Below are 18,157 nucleotides of genomic sequence, written 5' to 3' on the forward strand. Positions count from 1 at the left end.
GGTAAAGAAGTGGCTGGAGGGTGGGGCCTGGAGAGTGGTGATGAACGGGGTTAAATCTAGATGGCGAATGGTCATGAGTGGTGTTCCCAAGGGGTCAGTATTGGATCCTGTCCTTTTCAGTATCTTTATTGATGATCTGAATGAGGGGATTGAGTGCACCCTCAGTAAGCTTGCAGATTACACCAAGCTGGGAGGAAGTATTGATCTGCGTGGGGTAGAAAGGATCTACAGAGGGATCTGGACAGGCTGGATTGCTGTGCCAAGGCCAATAAGATGTAGTTCAACAAGCCAAGTGCTGGGTTGTGTACTTTGGTCACAACACCCCCAGGCAACGCTTTAGGTTTGAGGCAGAGTGGCTGCAAGAAACAGACCTGGGGGTGTTGTTTGTCACTTGGCTGAACATGAGCCAGCAGTGTGCCCAGGTGGCCGAGAAGGTCAGTGGTATCCTAGCTTGTATCAGAAATAATGTAGCCAGCAAGAACAGGGAGCTGAGGCTGCACCTTTGGGCTCCTCACTACAAGAAAGACATGGAGTTGCCAGGGCATGCCCAGAGAAGGGATATAAAGCTGGTGAAGGGTCTGGAGCACAAGTCTTATGAGGAGCAACTGAAGGAATTGGTATTATTTAGTCTGGAGAAGATGGGGCTCAGGGGAGACTTTATCACTCTCTACAACTGCCTGAAAGGAGGTTGTGGTGAGGTGGAGGTTGGCCTTTTCTCCCATGTAACTAGCAATAGGACTAGAGAGAATGGCGTCAAGTTGTCTCCAAAAGAGTTCTTCTCCAAAAGAGTTGTTAGGCACTGGAACAGACTGCCCAGGAAAATGGTTGAGTCACCATCTCTGGTGGTGTTGAAGAAACGTTTAGATTTTGTACTAAGGGACTTGGTTTAGTGGGAAATATTAGTAATAGGTGGACAGTTGAACTGGATGATCTCGAAGTCTTTTCTAACCTTAGTGATTCTGTGATTCTAAACCATATCTCCAAGCAGTGGCCAAAGGGCTCTAATGATAAGAAGCATAAATTGTCTTAGAATATCTAAAATGTACATACAAAAAATGTGGCAGGTGAGAATGAAGAGACAAGTAAAGTCATCACCTTTAATCAGTGCCTTTATAGATATTACAGAAGTACAGTACATATCTAGGTAGATATTACAGAAGTACATCACCACCTTGCTGTTACCATAGTACTTCAAAAGAGACTGCAGCAAAAAGCAGGAGAACCTGGATGATCATTGAGGTACTTTACATTGGTCAGTTTAGCATTTATATGTAATATTAGTACTTATATCTAGCACAGAGATGACGGCATCCATATTCTTGTGAGCTTTCTCCCTGTCCATATTACTTTTGAGGGATTGGGCTGCATTTTTAAAGTAACTTAAAATAAGCTAGAATTTCTTAATGAGATTGTTTGCATGAATTTATGGAGGTGAAAATAAATTTCTTCAGTCTTTGGGAATTTTAGTTTCCTGAGGGAAACAATAATCCTTGTGGCGTATCTAGGACTTTGGATTGTTTGTGATGCTGCTTCTGGTGTCATGGCTCTGCTAAAAAATTTGCCTTGTGGGGTCAACAGTCATGAACTGTTGCTTATGATGTTTTCTTTTGCGTGCATAATTGACTGTGGAATAGGAAACAACTGTGTCTAAGTATCATCAAAGGGAAGAGAGTAGAGTTGCACGTCCAGTTTGTTCTCTTTCTCAAAAAGAAAAAAAAAAGAGCTTCACCTGTGACAAACCGGTAACTTTGTAAATACAATTTTTAAAAAAGATTTTTAAAAGAGATTTAAAAGATTTTTGCCCTCGTTTTTAAAAGAGATAAAGTCCACTGAAAATTATGCCTTAAGTTCCATCCCGTTGTCTCCCAGGCTTTCTTATCACCTAATTAGTTTGTAAGTCCAGATGTATGCTCTGTGAGAGGCCAGCCACTGTCAAACAGTATGTATGGAAGCTGACTTGTACCTGTTTTTTCCTTTGTCTGAAAGCACAAGTGTCTGTATTTGTCTGTGTTTCCTGCCTGTGAGTAATACAGTTTTAGCTTCAACTAACTTTGAGAAGGGGATGGACGCTTCCTAGTGAATTAAAACAATAATTGAGGGGAAGGAATATAATGACACAGCTTCTCAGTTTACGTAGAAGCAGAAAATTTACTGTTTACAGGTTTTCACTAATCATTATGTGAGTTTGTCCTGTTGACTTTTGAAAAGCTGTATTTCAGAAAACTCAGCAGAAGTTCTGCTGCTGAAACTGGAAAATTCACCACACACGTTGTTTGGTGGGTGGGAAGAGGGTAGAAGCCTGAAGTAACTCCATATGAAAGATGATGAGCCTTTCACTTTCTGAATGGAGTTCTTCAGTTTCTTTTGTAGTAAAAATATGCAACTGCAGCCAGACAGCATGAATATGCATGAAAACTTCATAGTAGTTATGTTATGTATTTGTAATTGCAATTCGGTGGTGAAGGAGGAATGCGTTGTAGTAAACTTTATGAAGATGGCTTCTTCCCCTTCCCACTCTGGTTATGACTGACCTCAAATTCCACATTGTTGCAGAAGATTTAATTTGAAGCTTTCCGTTAGAACAAACCTTTCTGTCACAACCTCTGTTGCTGTCTTAGAATGACTTTTATAGACGGAAGGAAAATAACTCACAAAAGCTATTGTAAAAACATTACATAGTAAATATTGATCCAAGACAAGCTTTCTAGTACAAACAGTATTGTATAAGGAAAAAAAAAAATGCTTTCAGAAGTCTTTTGTGCCTGGCACATTGGAAGTTAAAAGGAGTAACTAACCCTGATTCAAATTTTCTAGCAGCTTTGTCTTTCTAATGGGATAAAGACAACAGAACTTGTCCTAGACATATACATGTCTTTGTATTATGAGTTTATTTGGAGCAATGATATACAGCTTTTTGCATGTTTTTTGTAATACCATCAAGCATGAAATGTCTTAAATAAGAAGTGAATAGATTTTCAGGGAGTTTCAGCTATAGTAACAAAGTTTTAACCTGATAAAACCTTTGCTGCCTGGCTAATGTGTTCTTTGTTGGTAACCTGAAGTTTTTACTCTTTGGCAGAAACCCTAATGCAGAAAGATGCTAGGACATCATTTGCACCCATGCCACAACTGACTTGCATCCCTGCACTCAGTACGTGTTGACCTCATGCAGGCTGTTTGTGCCCTTATGTATAGGAATAAATGCAGCTAGCTGAGGAAAGAGTAAGAATAATCTGTTTTCTGTACATTTTCTTCTGTCGGAGAAGTGAAAAGGAGAGAGAGGAAAGGAAAAATATTAGTGTAGCTAAGTAGGGATGAAAAGGTGAACTCTTTGCAACTCTGCTGTTGTTGCCTATTAAGTCAGATACCTTCAGTAAATGTATGTGCTGCTGTGGAGTCAGAAATCTGTAATGAATGACTGCTTAAGTGGACAGTATAGATACTTCTGTGTCAGTATATAGGATGTGAAAATACATTATTTTTCTTCTATAATGGCAGAACAGAGGAAACAGTTTATTCTGCCATTGTAAGATGCGTGTCTTTAATACCTCTCTTAGTCTGGTTTCGAAACTGTAGGATATATTGGATCGACTTTAACGAATTTGACCACAGACCTCAACTGTGAAGGAAGGACAACAATTGAAAGAAACCATTTTCCTTGCAGAGTGCCAAACACTTCTTACTCGGCATTTTTGGCTGATTATCCAAATCCTGATTTTAAAAAAATCATGACGTAGAAAAGAAGTGTACATTTTTTAAATTAACTTCAGCATTTAGCACTGTGCACATCCACTGCAGTAGCTATAGTGCTAATGCACAGAGGTTGGAGATCAATCTGTAACCTAGGTTTTGATGTGGAACCACCTGGCACTTGTCATAAAGATGTTAAAAATCCAAACCATGCTCCTGAACTGTGCCAGACAAGGGATATAGTAGATGCAGTAGGTCTGCCTATAAAGACTTAGCAGAATTTTTGTGTTTCTTGACTAAGTAGTACTTCTCCTTCTCCTGAAAGAGAAGTAATTATTTTTCATGTTACAGACAAACTATTCTACTGTTAAGGAACAATAAATCTAGTGGTATATGTAACAGCTCGAAAACGTACGTACAGCATTTTAGGTTAATTGTAGGATACGCTTTTATTTGGCGTTTGGAACAACAAGTAGCTACTATCCCATATTTGAATGCTATAACTTCTTAGACTTTTTGTAAGCATGCACAGCAGTATAATTCAGCTTTGAATTGCTCAGGGTTTCTAAGGAGGTGAGATGCATTCAGACAAATAAGAGACATGTTTTTCTACCTGTTCTGCAGTGGAGTATATACATGGTTTATATTTGATTCTTACTTGTAAGTTTGATGTGATAGTAGAACTTCAGTAGTCAGACGCTTGTAGAAAGAAATTTAGCTATATCCTTGATGTTAAAATACTGTATGCAACAAAGCAAAAAAAAAAACAAAAAACAAACAAAAAAAAACAACGAAACAAAACAAACAAACAAAAAAACAGTTGATATCTTCAGTTTTTGAGAGCTTTGAGTTTCTTTTACGTCCATCTTCATATTCCTGTTAAAGCTTGTATTGCAAATCAACTTTTCCCCTCACATTATTTGAATGCTGGTTTTATTAGGGTAGGGATACAATCCAAGTTAAAATGTGCTGGCATGTTGAAATTACTTTTACCTCTTCCATTCACACACTCTTATTACTGTTTCTTAAGATTCTTTTGTAAATATGAGGCAAACTAAGCAATACAGTGTGCAATTTCAGAAAGGAGAGTAGTCTAGCTTGACAAACTGTGCAGCTTTCTTATCAAAAAGACAAAGACAATGCAAGTATAATGAACCATGTGGCATTACTGAATAGCAAAAGAAGCCAGAACTGATTGTGGGAGAGTCTTTTTCTTTTGTGTGGGTGATTTTTATTTTTTTTTCCCCTTCTGTTCAAGTACTCTCTGGAAATCTCTTAGATATAGATTTTTAGGGCATGACTGGCAAAAGAGATAAAAGATTTATTTCCACTTAAAGAGCTCTACTGATTATTACCTACTCTAGTTACAGTTCCAGAAATTTCCATTATTTCCCTGTTACTCTGAAGAATGAACTTAATTTCAGCATCCATGAATCAGGATGATAGAAATCATTCCTTATCAAATGGGGGGAAAGGATGGAAAAAATGGTAAACTGCAAGCTACAATCTTCTGAGAAAAGTCAGAGCAATGAGAGAGGTTTAGTATTATAACTTTCAGTTGGCTTTTTATGTTTAAAATTTTGGGTAAAATGCTGCATTTGTTAGCTGTTTTGCACCAAAAACTCAATATTGAGACTATTGACCATATATCAGGGCAAACAGAGAATTAAAGCGAGCCTGCAATTTCAACACTGTCAACTCAAGGTGTCATATAAACATGAATTTTAATTGTGCTGAAGAAAAATAGGTGCATTGAAGTCAAGAGCATTTGTGGAAGAGGGTATTTGCATCCTTCTCTTAGTTGTGCAGAAGAGCTTGTTATATTTTAAGCAGTTAGTCTTCAGATGGCTGAAAATAGTACCTGCTGGTACCTGTGTGCTGTACTTGCCATTTTAATTAGACTACATATTTCTTCAATAGATGTGTAGAGGAAAGCTAACTTATTTTTCTAATTGAGTTGTACCATATTTCTGGATGGTTGTAAGGCTACATGTTTTAGATGGAACCGTAAATATTTTAAACAGAAATGGGAATTAACATGAAGTATTCTTTGGAAACCACATTCTGGATGAATGTGAAGTAAACCTGAACACCCTTATTCATGTTTGAGCAACCAGTAACTGCTAACAAGACAGTATCTAGATTCTTATTAAGTTCAACTGCATTTTGTCTGAATACCTCTTGCTTAGTTGTTCGGTGTAGTTTTGCCAATAATAACATCAAATTTACAGATTTGCAAGTTTTGTATTTTTCTTACAATTCTAATTAGCATGTCTCTTCTGCAAATGCTTATTTTCTATTCATTTTTTATAAGATTATGTTTAGCAGGAGTAGAAAAGCAAATTGTTTCAGAATAGGTTAGAAAATAATTATGTGCATATCGTAATTTTTAGCAATTGCTTTTGCTTTCAGCTTGGAGTAGTCTTACACGTTTTATTTCCTATTATTTTTTCCAGTTTCATACTCCGAAAAATTGGACTTAAGCTGGGAAAATGAGAATGGCACTACTTAATGGAAACCTTGCATAATAAGCATTTTCAACTCTTTAGGGGCCTCTTCATTTAAATTTTATTTAGATTGATTTCAGAGTTCAGTACAGCAGTTGAATGGTACCTCTTAGTTAATACTGTTTTAATGTAGGATTTCAATCTTATAAGCCTTGCTTAAACACAATTTAACTACAGTATGAGCTCTTGCTCGCATTTTAATACGAGAGACAGCTAAATGATCGGATACTAACATCTGTTTCCTTGTTTCCAGAGACTATAATCATCCATCAGTCTTATGTTATTGTAGATGGAAAAGACAACACAAGAACACTTCAAGAGTATTCACACTTAATTTCTGCATATTATATGAGACTATTTTCACTAAGATATGGTATCATCAAGGAAGTAATGTTGAGGTGTTTAAATTTCAGTTTTGGGAAGGATTTGAAAGAGCCTTTGGGCATGTAGCTCTTAGCATTAAAATCCATGATCTTAAAGTTCTGAAGACTGTCAAACTTGCTCTTGCAAGTCCTGCTGAATACAATACCTTCTTAGTGCTTCAGGTAATACAATTGTGCTGCATAACTACCTGGAGAGAGCACACAGGAGAGGGAATTTAAAAAATAATTTAAAAAAAAAAAAAAAGAGAGAGAGAGAGAAAAGTAGTACTTATGCAACAAAGAATGTAGTGGCTGCTAAGGTGCTTCCATCATGTCAGAAAAATTCTAAGTGCAGGTATAGAAAGTCCAAGCATGTATAACTAAAGCCACAGCTGACGTAACTGAAATCAACATAAAATACCAGTGGTGATTATTTTCTGCATTTGCAGTCGGAGCTTTGAGAAGGTATCTTTTCACCAACATGTGAACAGAATCTAAAAGACAGCATCAACTTTTCCAATTTATCTATAACAGCGAGTAGGATCTACATGCGGCCAACCAGCACTGTTTGAAAAATGCTGACCTAGATCAACCAAGTGAATTTCAACCCACCTATTTTACAACACTTTGCAAATTAACTGGATACATTAACACTGTGTCTTTTAAAAGTATTCCAAGTAATTTACAATTCTTGCAGGTTTTAATTGCATTGGTTCAAGCAATGGATGCAAATTGCCTTTTTCTGTAAATTCAGTTGGAGTGTAAGAATTTGAGAATAAAGTGTGAAGCTATCTGCTTCAGAAGTAGATTATAATTTTCAGTTTAAAAATGTAGACAAATTTTGAAATATGCTTCTTTCCTTTAAAGTGACCTCTAAATATTTGTGTAATTCAGAGCACATTTCCTTAGGAAGGCACGTGTAATTATAATGATGCCCTATGCTGCATATCTGGGGAAACACATGAGAAGTCCAACAAAGAACAATTATGTACTGCTGCTATTGATTGATTAATAACACATTTCATGAGTATACATTTACATTCCCTGCTTGGTATGAAGCAAATGGGACAATGTGCCCTTCTGCCATGTTGTGCATTTGAGTGCCCGATAGCACCAGGCTGCTGGGAGCAGCTGCAGCGGGAAGCCTGCAGGAATTCATGGGAACCAGGCACTGGAAGCACAGCGCCATGCAATGCTGAGAGCAGCTGTCTGTCCCAGAGGAGCGGTTGAATTCATCATTGACAGGGAGTATCACATGGCTGGGAGGCAGCCACTCCTGCATCAGCCCCACAGGAGCCAGGAGAATACCTAATGTGGGCAATTGAGGAGTTCCTAGTGTCTGAATGTGACAAGTGCTTGTGACTAGTTGAAAGGCAAGGGTATGCTGACTTTAGTAAGCAGTATTTTCTCCATTGTACATAATCTGTCCACTACTTTAAGTACTGTGGATAAGTGATTCAGCTAGCTAAGCTAAAATACTAAACCACACATGATGATTTAGCTAATGCTTTGGCTAGGGAGAAAAGCAGGTAGATGCACCTTGAGGATCACAGGGCTGTCCTTAGATACTGGCTCACTGCTTGGCTTGTGCAGTATCCCCTCTGTGCTCTTTCTTGTTGCAGAAACCTTCCTGCTTGTCAGCTGCTGCATATGGTTGCCATGTATTGTTTGCCTTCCTTCACTGCCTACAGTATCTCTCAGCATCCTGGTAATTATCACAATTACCTTTTTTTTTTTGTTTTGTCTTTTTGGTCCCCCAGGCTGTTAACATAGAACATGAGAATTGAGGGCACTGGCTTCTCGAGAGTTTATTCCTGTACAAAGGCAGCTGATGCAAGATATATCCTGCTTCAGACAGAAGTAAATGGGAGAGTTGCACACCCCTTTATGAGCCAGCTAACCTTGCCCCTGGGGACATGCTGTACCAGGATTCTGAAATTGGTCCTCCAGGCTGCAGAGATGGAGTTGTTCAGCTGCTCCTTGACCTCTGTGTGCAGCTCTGCACTTAAGAGTTGCCTGCTGCATGCTGTTAGCTGAAACATTCTCATTGTTTTGTGTATCTAGCCCTGTCAAGTGCATGTATTCAGACTGGCAGCTCTGCACGCATTCCAGTGTTGTCTTGTGTGATTCACAGACTTTTCCATAGCTAAAGATACATATGATTACTTTGTGTGTAATTAATTATATTTCAAATCTCAGTATCAAAAGAGCAGTAAATATTCTCTCTAACGTGTGGTTAGTACAAGAGTACAATGGTGAGCTGAAATACTGTGATTTTAATTTTGCTTAATTATGTAGAGAAATGTGATTCTCAGAGCTTGAAAACATTAGAAAGTTGTGATGTAATAAGAAAGTGCACATCAATCAACAGAGCTATGCTTCAGGCTGTGGAAATGGAACCTCTTAACAAATCCCACCCAGTTCTTCGCCTAAAAAAGGAGATTGCAGTGTAATATCCCTTCATATGTGCTAAGTATTTACACTTAATTAAATATTACTACTCAGCATTCTGGGTTAAGCAGTAGGGGAAAGAAAAAAAAAAAAGATATTTGACACGAATTTGTCCATAACACAAAATTCCAGAATGAAGAATGTATTCTATTTCCTTTTCCATTTACTTATTTATCTATTTGGAGTTCTGAATAAGTAGGATCTGAAAATGACAGTGGAGGAAAGTAAAAATAAGGAACTTCGCAATGAACAGCTGTCTGTTGTTCTACCTGGTGCTGTTAAGTTGACAAAAAATGCTTTTTTGAGGTATGTTATCTTTGAAATTTTTAAAAAAAATTTTTTGTGCAGGTTCCTACAACTGGATTATTTTAATATTGTAAGGAGAATCTAAGTCTCAGATTTGGGACTAGTTATTAGAAGCTATAAATTACAAGGACTAGTTGCCAAATATTTCTTCCAACATTTCCAGGGAACATACTGCAAAATAATAATAATGTTGCTAGTGTAGTCTTTATTGGAATGGTGATGTAGTGCTTGCTGGAAATCAGCATCAGCATGCTTTCTTTCAGATTTTGTACTCCATTTGGAGATGCAGAAGTCCTTACATGAGCACCTGTTCTCCCTCTGTATGTGTCACTTAATGATAGTTGCTTATAATTTGATGACTAAAAAAACATTTTGACCTTGCAAGGCTCTAGCATGCTTTAATTAAAAAAATATATATATATACCGATTAGATTAACTTACTCTATTTTACTGTTATTTAAACTTCAGCAAATGAACAGATACTGTAGTAGTTTCTCAAGAATTGCTTTTTACTACCAGTAGGCGGGTTAATTTCACTATCAAACAACAGATCCTTAGTCCTTTCAGTCAGTTCCTTTGCTTCTCCAGCATTTTCCATATGCTTAAGAACATCTATAAGTGTAATTATAGCAAAGGTATTTTTATATTTAAAATGAAGAAATGATTTCAAAGTCAAGCTAATCAGTTGTCTTCTTGTAGTTCAGGTGGGTCTAGTTATGTATACTTATACAGATACCTTGAATTTTGGATGCCATCTTAATGTAGAAGTATTTTTACAATTGCATTTCATATTTATTATTTTACTTTATGTTGGCTGCTGTTGGTTTAGTTAATTACTCTTTACATCCACCTTCACCACCACCATCACAGTACTCTGTTGATGCAAACTGCAGTTACACTTATTCTTGGCCAAGAGGGAATGTCTGTTTTCTGTAAGTCTTAGCGTGCTGCTAATAGGTTTCTAGAGATTGGTTTGGAACAAGTGCCTGGGAGTAAATCTGTAAGGTTACCCTTTTGCCTGCTCTTTACCTTTCTTGAGAGGCGCTGGGAAGGGAAAACTCCACTCCTTCACCATTGTGCACAGAATGATAGCTGTTAGAAGTGGGTTTTTTTTTCGTTCACTGGCAATGTAGATTTTGATTATTTTCTTTTTTCAGTGGGTGTTGTATGGGGAATTATTTTCTCCAGCTTACAAATTGAGGGAAGTATTGTGCTGTGAAGATGTAATTTTTCTTTTCTCATTTTCTTCCTTAGTCTGCCATCTTCAACTTTCAGAGTCTTCTGACTGTAATCTTGCTGCTCATATGTACCTGTGCCTATATCAGATCCTTGGCTCCCAGCTTACTGGACAAAAATAAAACTGGGTATGTAGTCTAACCATTTTACAAATTCACAAACTGTTTGGTTTTCACTACAATGTTTTAGTCTTAGTAAATTCTAATGGAGGTTTATAATACAAATGCTATTTTGCAAAATGTGTTTCTTCTTTACAGATAAAAAGCTTTAGGTTGTCTTTATTAAAGATCTTCATTGTGTAAGTTCTTACTGTAGAATATTGAAATCAGTTGAAATTTTGCATTACAAATTTATTGACTTAGAAAACCAGCTAATATTGCTTTTTTAGTTATTTGTTAGACTTGCAACATTTTCCTTAGATGCCACAGAAACAAGAGACAGAAAGAAAACATTTTCCTACCTTCAACTGTTGTTGTAAGGATTTATTTATTTTTGATTCTTATGGGTAGGGAATTAAACCTTAACAGCAAAAGCTGGCTGGCTATTTTTTTTTTTTCCTCCCTTGTGTCATTTGGCTGCTGTAATTGTATGTCTCACTTTTATTCCTGAAGCACATTTTCCTGGATGGCCACCCTTTTTCTGTTTTGTGTTCCCAGTTCCCCTGGAATGTGCTTGATGCGCTGCTGTGAAATAGTTCTGCGCCCTCCTCAGTAGCATGATTTTTGTGTTTGGTAGGAAATGAGGAGAGACAAATCTGTGCCTCCCTTACGCTTTTAAAGCACATTCATGTTTTGGCTTAACAATTTGCTTTGTACTACAAAGGATATCATGGAGTGTTGGATGCAGTGAGCAGTATGCAGAGCTGTGATTTAAATGCTGTTTTTGAAGTAGTGACTGGGCAATTTTGAGCTAGAATTGTGACTGAGGCTGCCTTAATACTTCAGTCATGCTGTCACTGAGGATTATTACAAAGGAGGTAATATTTATAAAAATGGGAGGAAATTCGAGCTGGATAGGGAAAAAATACAAGATTTTGGTCTTTTGATGTTTGACTTCCACTTCTTCCATTAGACTGTTTGCTATTAAAGTGTTTTTTTTTTCCTGTATCTTCAGGCACTTCTGCATTCACTTTTCAGAAAAAGTGTCAAGTTTGTAATAGAACCTTACTATCAATAAACTGTTACTTTATGTATTTTGAAAACCTTCATTCTGATTAGCTTCTGGAATTGTCATTTGAGCACACAGGTTTTCTTTTAGTAATGTAAACTACCTAGAGTACAATAGCTTTTTTTGGTTGGGCGTTCTGGCACGAGAATGTGTCTTTTCTAATGAGATCATGCGGTTACCATTGAGATGAGAAATTTCTTTCAATACTAGTAAAGATGGAAATAAAGGATGACTACATAAGGGACCGTTCTTTTGTTGTTGTGGGGTTGGGGTTTTTTTTGAGTGTCTACTAATGGAAGATAACACAATAGTCAATGAGGTATACACAGTAAGAATTAAGAATATTTATTTTACTGATTAAGATTTTAGTGCTGTTCTTGGCATGGATTATTTCCTTTAATCTGGAGCTACTCTGTTTATTCTTGAGGTATATCTGTCTCAAGTACAATAGAAGTCTCTTCACAAAATGTTTTCAAAGGGTGCTGACAGTGAAGGAGTTAAGTGTTTGATCTGTAGGCTTGTATTTATGTAGACGTTGGACATACAATTTTATTTTATATACATATGTATATATATGTATGTAGACTGCTTTGTACAGAAGAATAAAATGTTGGCCTGGAAGCAGTGAAATTTGTGTCTTGAATGGTAGATGTTTACATGGAGCTCATGTGCTGTTAAGCCTCTGTCCCTCTTCACTAACATATTCCATGCTCAAATGGAAATGTCTAGACATACTGGATAAAATAAATTCTACTGATACTTCGTTTTACCACAGAGATGGTCTTACCTCATTATTCCTGCTCCAAATTAGTAGCATAAAAAGTAGCAATAAAATATTAATGCAACAGAGAAGAAGAATGTTAGTAGTTACTATATGTATTTCTGACTGAGTGATAAACTTACTGAAGATGGAAATCTGTTGTGATAATATTTAAAGATAGTATGTAAAGAAGCATGTTTCTGTTGGTTGAGAGACTACACTGCAATGATGTCGCCCTTTCTCATAACATTGTATTTCATCCGAATGATTTCTGCCAAAATGTGCATTTTTCTACCAAGTCAAACAATTTTTAAACCTTCGTATTCTCTGAAGTATCGTGAGTATTTCCATGTGCTTTGTCAGGAGCAATAGCTTTTAGGATTGGGAAAGCAAGTGGAGATTTACTGTTTTGTACTAAGTAGAAAAGAATGTGTACCACAACATAATTCTCTCCTCTCTACTAACCAGAAAGATGTGTTAGCTTATGTGCAGTGGAGATTGCCTTTGACTTGCCATAAGCATTGCATTGGGTATGTCTCATATTCCTTCCTGCAGTTGCAGTGGGATTGTCCTGGCAAACACATGGCAGGAGCTTTTTACAGTATTCTCAGTTTAGCAGCCAAAAACTGAAGCCCTGTAAATCTTTCCTGTCTTGCTTGCTTCCATTTCTTTGAATTTTTTTTTTTTTTTTTGGTGATTTTTTTCTCTTTAGATAAGCAACAACACCTATAGTGAAATCAAGCAACATGCGGCAACTCATGCATATACTTGATGTGTTGCTTCTAGAAAATTACAGGCTTGCAAGCCAGACTGACACCTGCATTAAAACAAGGATGAGAATGAACATAAAGGCAAGAATAAGGAGCAATGCAATTACTTTGAGTAATTGCTTAAGGAAGAATTATTTTGGAGCAGATTCATTCAGGAAATCATCTTTTCTGTAATAATCAGACAGGCTGTGACTTGAGGTACTTGTTGTGGACCTGAGGTGAACGGTAAGGTATGAATATAGGAGAACAGAGACTTTTCTGCTACAGTGAGCTCTCTCCAGTATATCCAGAGATTATGATTATGGATATTTTGAAGCTTCACATCTCAATTTGCTACTATTCAGCAGTAAAGTATGTGGACAAACAAATCTACTGAGCTGTTCTGATAGGAACACAGGCATCTCAAAAAGGTGCTGTTGTTACCAGTTAGAAGGCTTGTCAGACCTCATGTCAGTGGTAAATTTAAATTCATGAAGTGTTAACTGCATTAAGGGCATCTGATGAAACCTTTATTCTGTTTTCTACCACCCACACTAGAAGAGAAAATTCTTATCTCCACCAACAAGGAATTTTTGTAAAGCTAGGAACAATGCACAATACTTTATGTAGAAGTTTAAACTTTACTTTGTTACACATGATCAAAAAACCCTGAGAAGGTAAAGAAAAACCCCTGCTGAGACTGTTACAAACTACAGATTTGTAGACTGCCTGAAAGAGAGAACAATCTTTTTCCCAGGTAGTATTCTGTAAGTGTGCGTAAGAAGAGAACAGTAGTGTTTTGTTTCATGAAGTTCCTGGGCATGCTTGTGAGAGATGGGAACTTGAGGTACTGGGCTGTGAAAGATTTTGTGATGGTTTTACTGCATGCAGTCTGCAAGTCTTTATTTACAGAGAATAACAGCTTTAATAGCCTTGAGTGCCGTTCACGTGGGACTTTGAGTCTATATATCTTGCTCTATAAGATTTACACATGAATGCCTTTTCACTTCTAAAACTTACAGGTACCTTCAGGTTATGTTACTATATGACCTCTTAACCTAAAAAGGTGTGATAGACTACATGCAGAAATTATCACTTCTGTTTGTGAAGTTAAGTAAAAGCTTTGGCTATAGATAATTACTTTTTTTTACAAAAAGATGTAAAAAAAAAAAAGAAAAAAACCCTTTTTTTTTAGCATTTATTTAGCAATAAATACATTTTTAGCAAATGTATTTAATGTTAGTAAAAAGCTAGTCAACAGGAGTTACAGTGGTCAAAAAGCATTTCACTTTCCCTTCTAAATTATCAATCATTTGCAGCCGCTCGGAACTCCTGCTTCTGACTTATGGAACACCGAACAGAAAGAAAAGGCTGCTGAATGGAAAGAGAGATGCCAAATTGAACAAAGACAATAAAAGAGCTCTAGATAGAAATATGAAGTAACAGAAGTTCTCTTTAAAAAAAAAAAAAAGTCAGATATGCTGACTGTGCAGTATGTGCGAGCAAGTGGTCCAAACCTACCTGTCTGCATTAATACATGGAAAAAATACACAATTACTGAAGCCCAGTAACAGCAGATAACCAGACCAGGGTGGGGACAGATTCAAAGCTTTGTGGGGAAGCATCTGGAGAAATGCCATCACAGCAGGTAGTAGATGAAGACTCACAAATAATCTAGTCCAAGGATTTTGTTAATAAACATGTCATGGGAAGGAAGAGAAAAACCTCAAGGGTTTTTTAGTTCATAAATATGTGTGTAGTCAATGTAGTCAAATCCAGATGTTTTTACTGTATTGCAGCCAATTATACTATGAAACAAACCTAAAACCTAAAGTTTTCAACAAAGTTCTCACTGATATTTAAATGGCTGAGAGTTAACTGCCCTTCTACTTCAATATGCTTTAGTATTTCTGTTCCTTTTCTGCAAATTTTAAAGCATACCCAACTACTTTTCTTGTTTCTCTTGAGGAATCAATATGAAGTCACTTTAATTATGTGGAGAAATTACAAAGATATGGCCTACTTAGGCTTTTTTTTTTAATTTAGTCTGTATAGTTGAAACCTGTTTTGCTTATTTACTAATTCCACTTGTTATCATTAATACTCTCAGTGGACAAGATTAGAGAGACTTTCCCTAGGTAATCCTGTGTAAAATACTAAAAACAAACCTTAATAATTGTTTTGTTGTCTATTTCAATGCAATATTCTGTAATATCAAATTATACGTACAAGTATGCTCTGATGGAATGCACATTTTCATGTATTATTGCTCAGAGAAATATAAAAGAGATGCTACAAATCATTACATTTGAAATGATGTGATGTATAGTCTCTTATACATGCAGGTGTAACATAAATATAAAAAAATCCACATATTGACGTGGAGGCCGTTTGGCATTTTATACTTTGTGTTTCTAGTTCTGTTTTGGGTTTTTTTTCAGTGAGGTTTTTTTTAACAAGATTTTCTGTCAGGGCTGCTTTAGTGTAGAATGTGGTGTTATGTAAACTAAATTTGGAGTATGGACTGTAAACGCACCTTTTCTTGCATGTAAAAGCCTTGCTAGACTTAGAACAGTGCTGTTTGTTTAGTTCGTAGCTTGGATCTCATGCAGATATCTGGTGTTTCCTGGAGTTGAGAATTAAGTTAAAAATCTGTTTATTTGAACCGCTGTAGTGTGGAAGGATGAAGATCAATTGACTGAGATTTTTCTTAAATTACTTTATAAACTCCAGAGCCTAATGAATTTCTTTTATCTTTGCAGACTATTGGGAATATTCTGGAAATGCGCCAGGATTGGTAACTTTTTTCTTTGAAATATCTTTTATAAAATGTGTTTCCTATTGTGTGCATTATTTGTTAGCATAGTGTTTCCAGGTAGCAGTGGAAACCACACTTGTGCGTTATCTTTAAAAACATAAGCTTTATCTCCATTAAATACAGCGAAGATTGGCTAGGGGAGCTATGACTATCTTACTTAGCACAGTGGAAGCCTGAAACTTTTCTAATGCTAATTCACATCTAAGTTGTTAAGTTTCAAAAGCCTTTTGCATGTTTTACTGCATGAAATCACTCAAAACAGACTTGTTATAACTTAAAGAAAAATCAGTGATTCCTCAGAAACTAGCACCTGTTTGAAAACGTAATGCAGCGCTGACAAAAACCAGGTATTTACCTTATAGTAATAAAACAATATGGAATTCATAATGTATTAAGATTCTGCTTAATCACAGATGTTTTTTTCACTTTTTGTTAGTTTCTCTGTGCTTCTGAATTACTCAAAGCCATTGGTGTGTCAAGTGGAATTTATGGGGAGGCTGATCAGCTGTATCTGATTTTAGGCATTCTCCCGACATTTATGCTTGTATGGTTTTTTTTTTTTTTTTGCTGTAATTCTGAATTTATTTTTTAATTGAAAAGGGAATGTGCAACAGAATTCCAGACTTAAATCTTGAATATATTGCCATGCTCTGAAAAAACAAAAATCCATCATTAAAAACTGTTCTGCAAATTGCATTGTTAATGCAGAGCAGAAGCATTGGGCGTATAATTCTAGATGTTGCTGCTTGTCGTTGAACCTAGAGGAAAATGTATGGTTCCCTTTTCTTCATTCTCAGCCTTTTAAAGGGACATGACATGCATTTTTCAGCATGTCAAAATGCAGTGATGCAAAAAACATTCTTTTGTGAAGACCTGCCATTAGAATGATTACAGGTATTGTCCTAGTTAGTTAATAGACATAGCTGAACCAGTTTTAGTATTGTAGTTGAAAGATACTGGCAATTTGGCAGCTGTTAGAAATGGATTGTGTGCTGCACTAGCAAAAATAAATCTAAATTTCAGCTGCATTAGGGTTTGTTCATGGTTGAAGAGCACACTTCACTTTACCATCTTCTTTCTATTTAATTAAGCACAAGCATATTATTTTTTCTGTTAGCTGTGCACAGCAAATAATTTAGAAAGCCATTTAAAGGAGTACTCAAGAGCTTTTATGAGGTCCCTGTCAACTTGATGAAGTTAAGAACCTCTGTTCATCTGGTGTAGTCTTCCTCTCTCCTAATGTAGCAACTTTATTAAGTTCTGCATTTCGTGCATCCAAGGCAATGCATGCATTCTTGTGCCCAATACCGAGCTGCATTCTTTTCTCTCCTTCATGTAAAACCAGTTCCTTTTCAGTCTACATCTGGAATGATCTATTCTGACTTTCTTTCAAACTGGCAAATGAGGTAGCATCTTAACATTCCTCCTCTGTGTTTCCCTACGTAACACTGTCATGCTCTCAGTAATGGGAAATGGCTTTTGAAGGGGATTGCCACCATTTTTGGGGGGGTTAGTCACTAAAAGTGAAATGGGGAAAAGTGTAGGCTTTTAAAAATGAAAATACCTACTGGCTCCTTTTACATATAACTAAGCCAGAATGTTTAAACAACCGTTGGAGAATGTGCATGGGATTTTAATGATCAGCAAGTGGTTACATGTTTACAGAGTTGTGCAAAATGTTGTTTAATCCTGCCACACAGTGATTTCTTTTTCAAGAAATTTAGGAGCAGGAAAGTATAACCCTTATGAAAATAGTAATACTCTAAACTGCAAGAGTTGGACTTCCTCAGAAATTTATTTTAAACAGATGTGAAACAACAGACATTAATTCATTCATTTATTTGAAACTTAATTAAATATATGCCAGATCATTACAACATCTTGTAATGTCACGGTGGCAGTCACCCCTGCTTATGGTAAGTGTCACTAGAAGTATCTTGTTTTTATTTCTTATGGAAATACTGCTGTCTTTGAGGGTCCTGTTAGTGAAGGAGCCTCTTTTCCTGAGGACTATACCTTAATGCTGGACTTGTTTTTTTCCTTTATTATTTCTCTGAAAACAGTATCTTAGAAAATATAGTTTATAGTAAGATAAAAGACCTTATGCAGTG

The 18,157-nt window shown here is 36.4% G+C and overlaps 1 protein-coding gene across 3 annotated transcripts in view; it reads left to right on the forward strand.

Moving 5' to 3' along the window:
* Positions 1-18,157, forward strand: part of TMEM167A (transmembrane protein 167A) — a 92,880-nt gene that overhangs the window by 1,357 nt on the left and 73,366 nt on the right. For 2 of the 3 annotated variants that reach the window (XM_046905498.1, XM_015280627.4), the window contains exons 1-3: positions 8,019-8,267; positions 10,571-10,680; positions 15,991-16,025. In XM_046905498.1, the coding sequence (XP_046761454.1) occupies positions 8,064-8,267; positions 10,571-10,680; positions 15,991-16,025 (349 nt within the window). In that variant the 5' untranslated portion in view covers positions 8,019-8,063. Of the gene's footprint in view, positions 1-8,018; positions 8,268-10,570; positions 10,681-15,990; positions 16,026-18,157 lie in introns of those variants that run through there. The other variant, NM_001113454.3, reaches the window with a different exon arrangement.

This window comes from Gallus gallus, chromosome Z (genome assembly GCF_016699485.2).
Source record: "Gallus gallus isolate bGalGal1 chromosome Z, bGalGal1.mat.broiler.GRCg7b, whole genome shotgun sequence".
NCBI classification, from domain to species: Eukaryota; Metazoa; Chordata; class Aves; order Galliformes; family Phasianidae; genus Gallus; species Gallus gallus.